Source organism: Capsicum annuum, chromosome 4, assembly GCF_002878395.1.
Source record: "Capsicum annuum cultivar UCD-10X-F1 chromosome 4, UCD10Xv1.1, whole genome shotgun sequence".
In the NCBI taxonomy this organism is placed as follows: Eukaryota; Viridiplantae; Streptophyta; class Magnoliopsida; order Solanales; family Solanaceae; genus Capsicum; species Capsicum annuum.
The window spans coordinates 212,434,709-212,448,633 of NC_061114.1; the positions used below are offsets into that span (position 1 = coordinate 212,434,709).

Here is a 13,925-nt window from a genome sequence, read left to right on the forward strand (position 1 = left end):
TTTTTAACTTTGTAATTTTAAAACTAAATATACGTCGTGGAAATAGTTTCTGACAAAAATGCAAAATAAAATTGCATACAATAGATTTTTAAAATGTCCGACCCTTTCTCGGACCAGCACATAACGATAACTTTAATGCATCATGCTACCCCTTTTTTATATGTTGAATGTATTGAATATCCATTAATTTAATAGTCTTGTACAGACAGTGTCAAAGAGGAAAGAAATATTCTTTTTGAAACACAATAAACAGAAAAATACTAATACAAATAAATTAAAACGGAGAGAGTAGTACATTTATCAACACAACAACTTTCAAAAAGCAAAGAAATAGAAATTAAAAAGCAGAAAATTCAAGAAAGCAAGAGGGACTTGTTCTACTAGGCACTGCCTCTATCCTGGCCAAGCGTATTAAACAACAAAATAGTAACTAAACATTCCAACAACTCCACAAATCAACAAAGTCATAAATGGTGACAATGTTACTGCTCCCGATGGATGTTTCGTCGTAGTAGTACTAGTAGTGTCAGGTTTTGCAGTTGTTGGGGTCCCTGTTGTTGGTGTGGTGGTGTCAGGTGCTGGCGTGGTCGCACCACCACCTCCACCACCACTGCTAGCAGCGGCGGCTACGGTGACTGAGAGCTTCATGCCGCCGCTGCAATGGCCCATTACTCCACAAATGAAGTAATGAGCACCAGAGGTCTTGAGAGGGATAGTGGTGGCACCACTACTGTCAGTTGATAGGGAGTTGCTAGTACTGCATGAAGCATAATCACTTGAACTTACTTCATCTACTGTGTGGCCACTTGGATAGTTGAAAACTGCAAAAAAGAAAAAAAAAATTTTAAAAAAAAATTTATTTACTATTACAAGTTTAATTTATATGTTAAAAGAAGTTTTTATCATATAATTACAAATAACTGTTTATTATAAGTGACACTAATAACATGCATGATGAAAGAGTAAGTAATCTATTGTAACATGTTAAATTATTTTCATAGTATAAGCATTTTTAATAATGTATACTGTGAGTTAGTCTCTTTATCCTCTTGACAAACTTTCCTCTTTAGTATGTTAAAAAAAAATATAGCATCTTTTTATGTATAAAAGTAACTTAATTAACTTTAAATTTCTTATTTTAATTTTATTAGGTAAGGTATAGACACATAACTTAATCACATCTGATCAAATCCGTGAAAAAAAGGAGATTTCAAGTGATGTTCAGACGGGCTGTTTATTTCTAGAAGCATGTCTAAGATTTATTTTAAATTGCAGTTTTAAACTTTATAATTTCTTTTTTGAAACTTTGTGAGCTGTCAAATAGCATCATATAAATTGGAACATATAGGGAGGGCTATTCTTTCTTAATATCTTCATGTATAAAGATAATTTCTTGATTTTCTTAGTGCTTTTTTTTTTTTTAGGAAAAAGTGTATAGATGGAGGAGAATTAAAACTTACCAAGTGAATCACCAACTTTAAAAGTTTTTCCACTTGCCCAAGTACCATAATCTACACTAAGTCCCCACCCAGATGAGTCTCCAACAGTATGAACTGTGGCCAAACTTGGAACAACACAACACATGAACAAAAAAATCCCAGCCAAATATTTTCCCATCCTGCTTTGTAATTTCTTTTTTTTTTCTTTTTTTTTTTTGTTGATGGAGAGTTGGTTTTCTTTAATTGTGAGGTTTAATTTTTAGTGAAGAAGCCTATAGTTGGATTTCCTTATATAATGAAAAGGAAATGGAGTAGGTCACTTAATATTTTTGTAACGGGGTACCGTGCATATATAGTTGTAAAGGAGATGTCACATTATTTCAATTTGAAACACATATACCTAATGCCTAAGAAAAAGTGGTCTCTTTTAGTCTTTGTATTGTAGCCTTGAAGAATTAGGTTGGTGAAATAATCATGTTGTTAAGATATTCTTGTTTGCATGATGAAAATATGAGGGTTCAAACATTATATGATGTGAAATGCGTAGAGAACAAGTCATAGAGAATTATATATATGTTTGACCATTTTCACTCTAATGTGTTAGTTTTACATTACTTTGCACTCCAATTCCTACCCCCACCCCCACATTATGTTATGGCTGTCCCTAACTTAAGGCTTTTACGCTATTACTTTTGTGATGTGAGCGGTTTAATGAGTAATTGATCTGTGAATTCAACAAAGCCAATGAAAATCAAATTCACCATGGCCTAAGTAGTGTCTTATCCTAAAGTTATCTCTATTCCATCATGCAGACACCCTAAAGTCCCAACGCTTAAAATAAAAAAAGTTAATATCACGAAGAGAAAATAAATATAAGTGTGATAGAAATATTCTCCTTATTTACTACTATCAGTTTGTTTAATCAAACTTTTAAAATCTATTTATTAAATTTGTTTTTCAGCAGTACTTTTTGGGAGTAGGAAGATCACTTTTCGAACAATTTCATTGAATTGGATATATAAAGTATGTAAGAACTCTCTTTATGTTAGGAGTAATGATAGATAAAGAGATTGTGGATAATATATATATAGTATTTAGATTGGTCTCATAATTAGCTAGAATAAAGTGACACTATAGTCTATTTATAATTCTAAAGAATTTTGTAGAAGTACCAAAGACATGTAAAGGTCCCCCAAATGACCAATTAGGAGAGGACAGTTATCGAGTTCATTTGAATATCGTACTTTAAACGTAGAGCATCTACTAAAAAAGATAATTTATAATTACAATAAATAATAGTAAATACAAACTTTAAACCCCAAACCCCCACCACCACTACCCAAAAAAAATAATGAGTACACTTCTTTCTGCAAATATGGAAAATTGACACTCTGTTTGGCTTTGATGGATCGTCTTTATCGGATAAACTTACAAAATAGAGAAAATACATACTTACCCCCTCATCTTGTTCGAGATTTGTAAAAAAATATTTAAATTTTCACTTCAATCTATTATTTCATGATTCTTCTTTATTTCATTACAAACACATCATTTTGACCCTCTGCGTGTATACACGCACCACACGAACATGAAAGGGCTCGAATTTGACTTTTTTGACCAATTAAAAGCTGCCACGTGTAAAATAATTGATATATAATTTATATTCTTTTAAAAAAAGATATTTATTTATTTTTTAAAATTATCCCTACCCCTCTCCGCCCCCCTCCCCCAATCCACCCACCCTTTCTTCTTCAACTCAATTTCACCATTAAAACTCCTCCATTGAAGTTTTTTTTTTTTTTTTTTTAAATCATTCATTAAAGCTTCATTTTGCAATTAAATCATATCATTTAACTACCCACCACTTCTTCAACACAATGTCTTCTTCAACACAATTAAAGCTCTTCAACACAATATCACCATTAAAGCTCCATTGAAGCTTTCCTTTTTTTAAAAAAAATAAAATAAATCATATCATTAAAGCTTCATTTTCAGTTAAATCATATCATTTAACTATCTTTAAAACTCAATTCAATCATAAAACTCCCAATTCAATCATAAAACTATTTTTTAAACTGATTTGAACCAAAAAAAAAAATGAATGAAAATGCTGATGGAGTGGGGGGTTAGGGGGAGATGCTGATGGGGTGTTGTATGGGGGTGGGGGTGCTGAATGGGGTGGGGGTAGAGGGGAGTTGCTGGACTTGGGGAGGGGGGAGGGCAGTTGCTGAATGGGTGTGGGGTGGGGGGAGGGATGGGGTGTTAAATTAAATAAAAAGGAAAAATTTATTAAAAAAATATGAAATTAAACGTATTTAACACGTGGCAGCACCTGATTAGTGCGTGTGTTTACTCTTTTTATTGTATCTGAGATTCAGCGAAAAATAGTATGTTTGCAACGAAATAAAAAAGAATCATAGGATAGTAGATCGAAATGAAAGTTTAGATATTTTTTTTGCAAAACTCGACCAATATCAGGATAATTATTTATTTACTCCACAAAATATTCACCCAACAATTCATCAAAATGGTGTAAAGGTGGAGTTGGAGGTCCCACCACATGCCTACCTCAATAAAAGTGTCAATCATTTTTTTTTCTCTTCCTTATATATTTTTTTATCTTGCGAAAATTAGTTTTCAATCCTCCTATGATTTCAGAAATTTGCATATTTTTTTGCGAACGTGTTAAATTTTGTTTATACGAAAATAGTCTAATACAATTCTAAGAACGTTTAATCTCAGTAACAGGGAAATGTTCAGTGTGTATTTGATCTACACATAATTTTTCACACTAACAATCAAGGAAAAGAAATTTCACTGACGGTAAGTCTGTGAATTTAGTAACTCATACTACTCCCTCCATTCGGTTTTACTAGTCAAATTTTGATTTGACACATCAATTAAGAAAAATAATTAATAACATAATTATTTTATCATAATATCCTTATTAAATAATATTTACATTGTGCTTTGAAATTAGTTTATAAAAAAACAATTAACGCTAAGGACAAAATAGAAAAAGAAGAAGTTATCTTTTTTTTGATATGTCAAAAAATGACTAGTAAAAATAGAAATTCAATGAGTAAATTAGTGACAAGTAAAAATAAAGTACTAAAAAAATTTCTGTTATACACCAGCATTAATTGCTTATTTTTTAAATTATTCTCATGACATAAATAGTACTACTACACATTAATTAATAGGGTAGTATGACAAAATAATCTTATCAATAATTATTTTTTTAATGAATGTGCTAAGTCAAAATATAGCAAGTAAAAATGAAAGGAGAGAGTATTACAATTCAAATTATATCTATGAATACCAGGAAGCCAAATGTACAACGTTACCAAGAATTACCATGAAAACTATGATAGTAGTTGTCATACAACGACCCACGATTGAGACAATCTAACAACTGTTTTAGATGTCAAATTCTCATATTGTTATAATTGGAATGTTTATTTCAAATTTTAATCATTTCTTATGGTGAGGTCTTTACTTTATTTTACCTTCAATTCGACTTCCGCTAGAAACCATTATTTTTCATTTGAATCACAAATAGTTCATACCAACTTATTTGTGATTTTGAGTCTTCAAACTGAGCATTACATTGCTACAAATGGGCGTTTAAACATTGATTGACTGATCCTTGGAAGAAGTTAAGTTGAAAACGCGTATTTGAAAGTTGGATGTTTTGTGAATGAAAACGTAAAAGAACTCTTAAAACTTGTCTTCATCTTAAATTTCATATTTCAAATTTGAAGTTGATAATAGTGCACATTGGTTTTAAAAAAAACATTTATTTGATTAGAAAACTAATTTTGGTGGGGACGTTAGGCTGCAGAGGGTTGGGCGAACTGCTCCCCCTCCTGCGCCTGCTCCGTTAGTTGCCCTAGTTCCAACTTGATCATTTGACAGCAGTGGCGGACCCAGAATTTAGGATCGTGGATGCCTCAGGGAGGTTCAAACATATATTGATGTTCAAAGCTTTAAGTTGTCGTTTGAAAATTAAAATACCTAGCTATCTTATTGGCTTCCTGGGTGCTCTTTCGACTCTTATACCAATTTCTATATATTGTTTATATAATTATACCTAATCTGTGTCAGATTTAACAGGTGCCGAAGCACCACAGGTCCGCCCCTATTTGTCAGGGAAGTAATAACATAAGATGGATCGTTGAAGGTTGTGCTGGAATGAATATGATCCATCTGTTCTTAATTCTGATCTATCCCTTCTTAATTCAACGTATCGGGTTCGAGTTCGAGAGTGAAAAACAATCTTGTTAGGGAACGCTTCTTCTTAAATGGGCCTTACGGTGTAAATACGAATAAGTTGGGGTCTTAATGCAGGTCTGGGTTGTAGTAAAGATCAGAATTAACTAAAAGGAAGAATTCTCTGACATGGGATTCGGAGGATTTGGCTAATGATAGTAATGATATCAATTCAAATGTTACATCTTACCTGAAATTCTGGTAGCACTTCAACATCACTCTAGTTTAGTGGGTTTACTTTTTTGCTTTTTTTGATGACTACCTTCTTTAACATATCTTGAGCTGCGACTTTTATCAGGCTTAAAAAGTAACCGTCAAAATTAAAAGGCGAATTCATGACGTGAAGTTTATGAGTTCGGATAGCAACCTCAAGTTAATATACAAAAATAACTAGGTGCACAATCACGTAATCACAGATATTTAATGGGTCTCAGCAAATGCTATTTAATACACGTGAACCCATATGTTACACTGTATAACCATATATGTAAAACTTAAAAGGTGCCCCACACTCCAAAACATACTCTAATAAATAAAGAATGCAAATATGTGAAATGGCGGAAACCATAGACTAAATGAAAATAATTCAAGATGAGTTGAACAGTGGTAAATAAGAAAAGTGATGTTGCACCAAATATAGGTGATTTCTGTAGAAATGTACTGTTCAATGAGTTCATAAACCCAAGTATTCACTTCTGAAACCTACCTTAAAACAAAAAGTTTATAACTACTTTTCATCTTCTTAAAGCAATGAACTCCTAAAAGGATCAATCAGGCAGTTTGATACATGGACAAGACAATAGTTCATAAGCCAGCCCCCTTTTTTCTGCTTATAGCATCGGCTTCCATTGCCAAAACTATGAACTTCCATTTCTCTATTGGAAGCCCTTGGTCAGAAGAGAATGATACTGCAGGGAAGAAGGGAAAGAATAAGAAAGGAAAAGAAACAACTCAGTTAGTGAATTTTACGTAGAGAGGAGGGGAAGCAGGACTAAAGGAAACGATAACAGGAATGATTAGAGCTAGACCAAAAAAAAAGTATTTGAAATAATTTAAAAGAAAGGAATTGTAGCTGCCAGGGGATGGGGAAAACTGGCATCAGCAGACTACCGTAGCCATTCTACACAGCCTCATTTTAAAATCCACGCCAATCAAACAGGAGGATTGAATTTGGAGCAGGAAGTATAGTTTTGGAAAGTAATAGCAGAGATTATGTTATAGTTCAGGACCTATACTCGGTGATGTGTGAGGTGGTAATACGTGGCTAATATAAAATTTTATTAAAAATATTAGGGTTCAAATACTATGGAGAATGATAGAATAATAAAGGAACTGCTGTTTATATAAAAGCAGAAACAAGTACGAGCACAGCTGGAGGTGGAGAATGTTTCACTCATGTCCTTACAAGTTAGTACAAATCATGGTGCACTCATGATGATACAGTATCAAGTATTGTGATGTGTGAAGAAGTCCCACATCGGTGGTTATGGAATGGGTCTTGGGTGATCCTTCCTCTTGAGCTATCTAGCTTTTCGGTTGAGGTAGGCCCAAAATCCATTCTTTAGCGCCAAGTGTTCTTTTCTCGAGCACAGTAGAAGACTTCTGTCACTTGCTGGAGCCCTGCTGATACAATCCAAAATGCCTTAGGACCTTGACGACCCCTTATTGCGATCAAAAGGGTGCCATGAGATGGTGATTACATCCAAGAAGGGTCAAGGTGCCTTGCAGAGGTCAAAAGGAGGCAAAGAAGAACTTGGAGAAGCACAGGGGGCACCTGCGAAGCCACCTGCGTTCGCAGGTGAATGAGATGCATCGGCAGATGACTTTCCAGAGGCTCCTGCGAAGCCACATGCGTGGGCAGATGCTTGGTCTGCGTGGGCATGTGCCCAATTTGCTGAAATGGGTCACTTTTGGGCCCATAATTGTAATAATTAGCACTTGGCTATAAATAATAGTTTCTCTTTCATTTTTAGACAAACTTTGATGCTAATGAACAATTACACTCTTGTGAGTGTGAGTGAGCTTGGATTAGCTTACGGTGAACAATCGTTTGAAAATGTTGGTTGCTTGGGAGTTCGATTTCCTTGTGGTTTATGTAAGATTTAGGTGCTTTGTAGGATTATTGGATTGAGGATTTAGGGTTTAATATACCCTTTATTTGCTTTTCAATTCCTTCTTTGTGTCTATCTATTTGCTTGCTTTATCTATCCTTTTATCTTCGATCCTTCGTTATCGTAGTTTATTGTCGTTTTCGTAGTTTACTCTTATCTTCCAGATTATTCAAAACAAACAGGATACTCTCAGTTGGGCAGCAACTAGACGAGAGTTTCTTTGTCAGCAACTGCCATAGTTTACAAATGAAGCAAGTTGATAATGGGATGATAACTGCTTTGGAAGCCGACTTGGAAGATTAAGGCAGGTTCAAGGCATCATGGTTTGGGTGGGTTGCCTCTTGGGCAGCCTCCCTAACTCAAAACAACTTGCAGAAAAGAGGATTCCTATTGTGCAATAGAAGCTATTTATGTTACAATGACCAAAAAACAGTAGATCACCTCCTCCTACTCTGCAAACTAACTAGACTATGCTAGGATTTGTTCCTAAATATATATGGAGTCTATTGGGTAATGCCACTGAAGGTAAGAGATTTGATGGAATGTTGGCAACATCAGAGAACTCCAAGAGCATTGAAGCAGATCTCGAGGACCATCTCTATATGTATATTCTGGACTATTTGGCTAGAGAGGAACAAGACGTGTTTTGAAATTTGGAACAATTGCATCTCCAGAATCAAGAATAAATGCCTCCAAAATTTATATTTCTGGAGTAAGTTGTATCATGTATGGTGGATAGTCTTAGCCAATATATGGATTTTCTAGATTTACTTGGGAGATGGATGTAACTGATTGCATGGCCATTCCCTGCAGGTCTTTTGTATCTTTTTAGTACCATCATGGTAACTTAATAATAATCGTTAACTTATCCCAAAAATAATAATTAAAAAAAGATGCACATACGTTTTAAGTGATTTCTTAATTGTTGATTGAAGACAAAGGTGCTAAGAACTTAAATCAGACAAAAAAACTGTCACGATAAAAAGCAGATGACAAAGCAAGTGATAATGCAAATAAGTTGAAAATGAAATGTAATAGAGAGAATGACACACCTTACATACTTATGAATTGTTAAGTTAGTATGAGGAAATAGGAGTAAATGCAGGCTAGAGCATGAACGGAGACAGTAAGGTAATCAAGGGTATTGGGATGTTACTTCCGGATAGATAAGCAAATGGGTCACCTAAATTAAGTAGGGTAAACGCAAGAAGGCCATTTGACAATTAATCGTGAAAAACTGTGACTCCAAATTAAATGCTTGTTCATAATATTAAGGAGATGAGTGTATATGTCGGAAAAATGGGCAAAATGAAGACAATTAGATGTTAATGATAAAATAATACACAGGGGAAGAAACAGATAGCTGTGATCCTACTCCATCGTGCTACCCCAGCATCATATATTTGCTAAAATATTGAACTGTTACAGCAAGTTATATGAGCTAATGAATTGACTCTCTTAATGGCAAGGCGGCAAATTGAGTATGGCTCTCATCAGAAAGTATATATCTGTTGTTCATGGGCTGAAATAAAAATGAATTACCAGCATGCTGCTTCCAGAAACCAAAGTAGAGAATCAACAGAATATGCAGCTTGAAGAAACTTAGTAATTTAGACAGCTAATAACCCCTAAGTCGCAATTCAAATTGTTTTGGTCGTTGAATGCAAAATTAGGCAGCTGGTGAGGTCAACATCTGAGGATCTCTAAGTTGAACAATGAATTGATTTAATCAACTTTCTAAACCAAAAGGACAACAAGTTGATAAAATTTTAACATATCAAATGTTGGGAAGTCTGTAATGATTCATAATTTGCCAGAACAAATATTGTTTCATTGCAACTAACCACAGGACCAATACGTCACCAGAATGCATTTTCATATATATGGGTAGACCAAGAATTACTGCATTCAATTATAATAGAGAATATGCCTACCATTAGTGATTCTCTTGCAATGCCAATTTGGAGGAGATGTCACCACTGGACTAACATTTCTCTAAAAAATTATACGTGACTAAACATATTTTCCTCACATCTAAACAAAACAAAGAGATAGAAAACAGAAGGTAATCCGGATAATAGAGGAAATCAATGAAACAGGGAATGTACATGAAGCTATATAAAAAATTCTGACAAAATTTTTGAAGATGTCTGCCCGGATTCTACTATACAAACAAAGAGTCATAGAAACTCACTTCCTCGTAGGATTAACTTTCAAATTTCAGCAACATTAGCTCATTCTGCCACAGAGACCAATTCAGATGGCTGTTCTTGGGGCTGGATGGTCTTTTTTGTCTCTGCTCTCAGAAATCTTTTACTATGTGCCACCCTTATAGCTCTCCCCATAAATTCCTATGGATAAAGATATAATCAAATCAAGTTTTTGACATTAACCAGATCCAAAGTTCAAGTCCACGAAAAAAGAGTAAATAAACTATAAGAACCGCTATGAACATTCAAAAAATGGGAACTGAAATTCATCAGAACAAGCACCCAAACCCAAAATTACCTTTCCATTAACGGAGGATAATGCTGCGTCAGCTTCCGCCTTCGTGGTAAATGAAACAAATCCATATCCTGCAGATCGTCTGGGATTATCATTGAATATGACTTCAGCAGAAACAACATTAGCCCCATTAGCCTTAAAGAATTCCAGCAGGTCTTTGGACCTTGCTTCGAAATGCAAATTAGCCACAAAGAGATTGTGTACAGGCAACGGCTTGGATCGCGGAGGAGAAGAGGGTTTCTTAGTCTTTGGCTTAGCCCATGCAAGTCTCAAAGGTCTACCCTCAAGTTCCTGTCAAATGTCAACAACCAATAATGTAATCCAAACTCAGCTCAAAAAAGTCAAAATACTGACAGAATTTTCAGAGTTAACATTCGAAATCCTTACATACGCTTCAAGATTTTCAAGAACTGCTTTAGCTTCCTCATGTGAACCCATTGTGACAAAGACTAAACCCCTGCTTCTTGTCTTGTTATACATTGCAACCTTGAGAACAAACAGCAGATGACAAACCCATCTCAGAAAAACTTAAAGTATAATCAAACCTTAAAGAAACATAACGAGTTCAGGCAAGTTTGGTACAGCAAAAATATTTTCCACCTAAAACCATTTTTTAGTATTTGGTTATAAGATAATTTCCTTTAAAAGATGCTTCATCAAAAGGAAAAAGTGACTTCCTTAACTTATGGTTAGAAGTCATTTTCCTCTCCAACTATCATAATTCTTAATTCATAAAACCAACGTTACAACAATGCTTCCAACCTTTAATACTAAAAATTATCACCAAAACTCTATCATCATACCTTATACTTCACCTAGTATATCATTATCATGTCACCTACTTTATACTCAACCAAATATTATCTTATGTCATCTACTTTCCAGTATTTGATTACAAAGAAAATTTCTCCATCAAAAGTAGAGTTCTTTCACCTATGGAAGTGAGACAGTTTCCTTTCCCACTTTCTTATCCATAACACTAAGTTCTTCCCCGGACTACAAGGGTCTATTATACGCAGTCTTACCCTGCATTTCTGCAGGAGGCTGTTTCCACAGCTCGAGACCATGGCGCCCTATTCATATGAAGCAACTTTATCAGTTACGCCAAGGCCCCCCTTCAACTTTTCAACTTCCAATACTACTAAGAGATCGTAGCTAGCCTGTCTACCCCACAAAGACGGGGTAAAAGTCCATATACATTCTACCCTCCCCAAACTTGAGACCCCAGACCCCACTTGTGGAACTACAGGGATATATTATTGTAGTACTAAAAAGTCAAAGCTAAAAGCTTTATACTCATATCCTATCCTGCACCCATGTATTATTATTGTATGCCACATGCTCAACCAAACACTAGGCAATGGTACACAAGTTACAAACATTTTCGGCCGAAAACATTACTCCCTCCATTCACTTTTACTTATCCACTCTACTTTACTTTATCAATGAGTTCCTAATTTTCCCTTATTACCAACTGTAGTCATTTTCCAAAACATTTTATTTATTATACTGAAAGGCTGATATAGTAAAAATGGACTGGTGTTTGAAAAAGCAGAAGTTTTGAGAAAAGGAGCAGACCTCAATATCTTCAACAGTGCCGTATTTCTGAAAGAGAGGGCGAAGGTCATCAGCTGTATAGGCCCAAGGAGTATTCTGAGCAAGAATTCTAGTATTCAAACTTTCATCTTCTTGTGATTCATTTTCAGTTTGTGGAGTTTGGGTGGAAGAAGAGCAATGGGAGATGTAAAGGTAAGGTGTTTGGGGTTTGATGGAGATTCTTAATGGGGATAAAAAAGTAGTAGTAGTAGTAGAATGCAAAGAATAGATGGAAGTAGTAGAATGGGGAGGAAAGAAAGTGGGTGAAGATGAAGGAGGGAAGTGGGTGGAAGAGGGAAATAGGGATGGAGAACATAGTAGGCGAAGTAACGCCATTGATGGCCAATTCCAAAGGCTGCTGCAGTTGGGATTGGGGGATAGTTTGGAATTAAGGACACGACTGGATAAGGCTCCTAAACTCCAATGGAATTTCCACTTTTTATTACGGATACCTCCTTTTCGTTTTAGTTCTCTGCTTTTTAAAATATTTGTTTTAATTTATAATAAAATTAAAAGTATTTTATTTTATTTTTTTAATATCATTCTTAATATTAAGTGAGAAACAAATTATATTTATTCAAATTTATATTTTCAAAATATAATTAATAAGACTAATACTGTAAAATAAACCTTTAATAAATATTTTTTTAAGAAAAATATCAAGTCAAAAAGGTTAACTATTTTGAATCGGAGGAAGTATTATTACTATATGCATAATTGAGTTTTTCTTTTCCGAATCCCCAAATAACCAGCAATTGCTAAAATCTCTATTACAAATTTATGCTCTTTGGATGGGCATTTTGTGCATACCGAGTAAATCTCTTATTGTGTAATAACTTGCATACCACACGAATATAAATCATATTAGGCAAGTCATATGCATCAGATTCAACTCTGAAAGTATTGTGATGTATTCGAACCCTTCATTCATGTGAACCACCCTCCAAACCCACTGAGTCATCTCAAGTGATAAAAGAGTTATTTCTATTCTCAACGAAGTATTATCTAGAGCTTTTTTTTTTTCTGTGCCACCGTCCATCAACAACAAGGATCAAGTAACATTGTTTACTAAGATTAGAATAGATGAGAAGAAATCACCTAGTGTGATCTGACGTTCATCACACTTCATCAAATCAAATTAGTAGGTCACACCCATAGATGCTAGAGTATATTTTTATAGGCGAAATATTATAGACTACCTCTTAAATTTGTCAATAAAATCTCATCTAAACACCCTGTGTTGTTGTATGTTCCAATAGAATATCTAAAACACATTACGTTCTTTATGCTTAAATTTTGAAAAAGCTTTTGGGAGTATTTTCAGTGTCCATCGCATAATAAATTAATCAAATAAGATTTAAAATCAATATCTAAGGCTGCAAATAATAATCCATCCGTAGAAATAGAAGAGCCAGATCTATGGTTATGGATGTAATGATATTTTCTTCAAAAGGTGAGCTCCGTAACCAATTTTCTAGAAACAAAAACCAAGAACTCAACAACAATATGCTAAGTATAAATTTATGTGGAGTTTGTGGGAGGTGATGTATGGAGGTGATGTATACTCCTCAAATATAAGGACGAACCAGAATTCATAAGGGAGGGAATATCCATTGACTTCCTTGAGGAGAACCCTTTGCATATGCTTCAGCATTAGTCGAGGAAGATAATGAAATAGAAGATGATGATAATAAAGCAGAAGATGATGAATAAAACAGCAGCAAATGGTAAATCATACATTACTTTAAGTAAATAAGATAAGATAACTGAGTTGGGGTCCAACCCGTGACCCTAGTTGGAAGGGTGTCTGTATCGTGCCACGAGTAAAGACACTGAAGAGTTACCCTCATCTAGTAGGTACTCTAATGAGAATGGTGGAACCCTCATCTGTCAGGTTAAAAAACCTCATCAACCCTCAACTAACAGTTTTGATAACTCAACGTACGCTACTACATAGTTCTGGAATGCAAGGATTGCTTTTAGAAATCACACCCTCTACTGA

The 13,925-nt window shown here is 34.6% G+C and overlaps 2 protein-coding genes across 4 annotated transcripts; both read right to left on the bottom strand.

Moving 5' to 3' along the window:
• Positions 1–248: 248 nt before the first annotated feature.
• Positions 249–1,935, bottom strand: LOC107867435 (blue copper protein). The gene is made up of 2 exons (XM_016713666.2): positions 1,461–1,935; positions 249–821 (listed from the first exon to the last, which is right to left on the bottom strand). The coding sequence occupies exons 1-2, from the start codon at positions 1,615–1,617 to the stop codon at positions 412–414; spliced, it is 567 nt and encodes a 188-aa protein (XP_016569152.1). The 5' UTR covers positions 1,618–1,935; the 3' UTR covers positions 249–411.
• A 4,352-nt stretch (positions 1,936–6,287) lies between these two features.
• On the bottom strand, positions 6,288–12,388 carry LOC107867434 (31 kDa ribonucleoprotein, chloroplastic). Of its 3 annotated transcripts, none has more exons than XM_016713664.2 (5): positions 11,906–12,372; positions 10,715–10,813; positions 10,331–10,618; positions 10,017–10,173; positions 6,288–6,619 (listed from the first exon to the last, which is right to left on the bottom strand). In XM_016713664.2, exons 1-4 carry the CDS (start codon positions 12,257–12,259, stop codon positions 10,057–10,059), a joined length of 858 nt encoding a protein of 285 aa, XP_016569150.1. In that variant the 5' UTR covers positions 12,260–12,372; the 3' UTR covers positions 6,288–6,619; positions 10,017–10,056. The 3 variants fall into 3 exon arrangements, with proteins under 3 accessions (XP_016569150.1, XP_016569151.1, XP_016569149.1); XM_016713665.2 differs by lacking the exon at positions 6,288–6,619 and adding an exon at positions 6,933–9,344; XM_016713663.2 differs by lacking the exon at positions 6,288–6,619 and having other exon boundaries at positions 9,875–10,173; positions 11,906–12,388.
• Between the last annotated feature and the right edge of the window lie 1,537 nt (positions 12,389–13,925).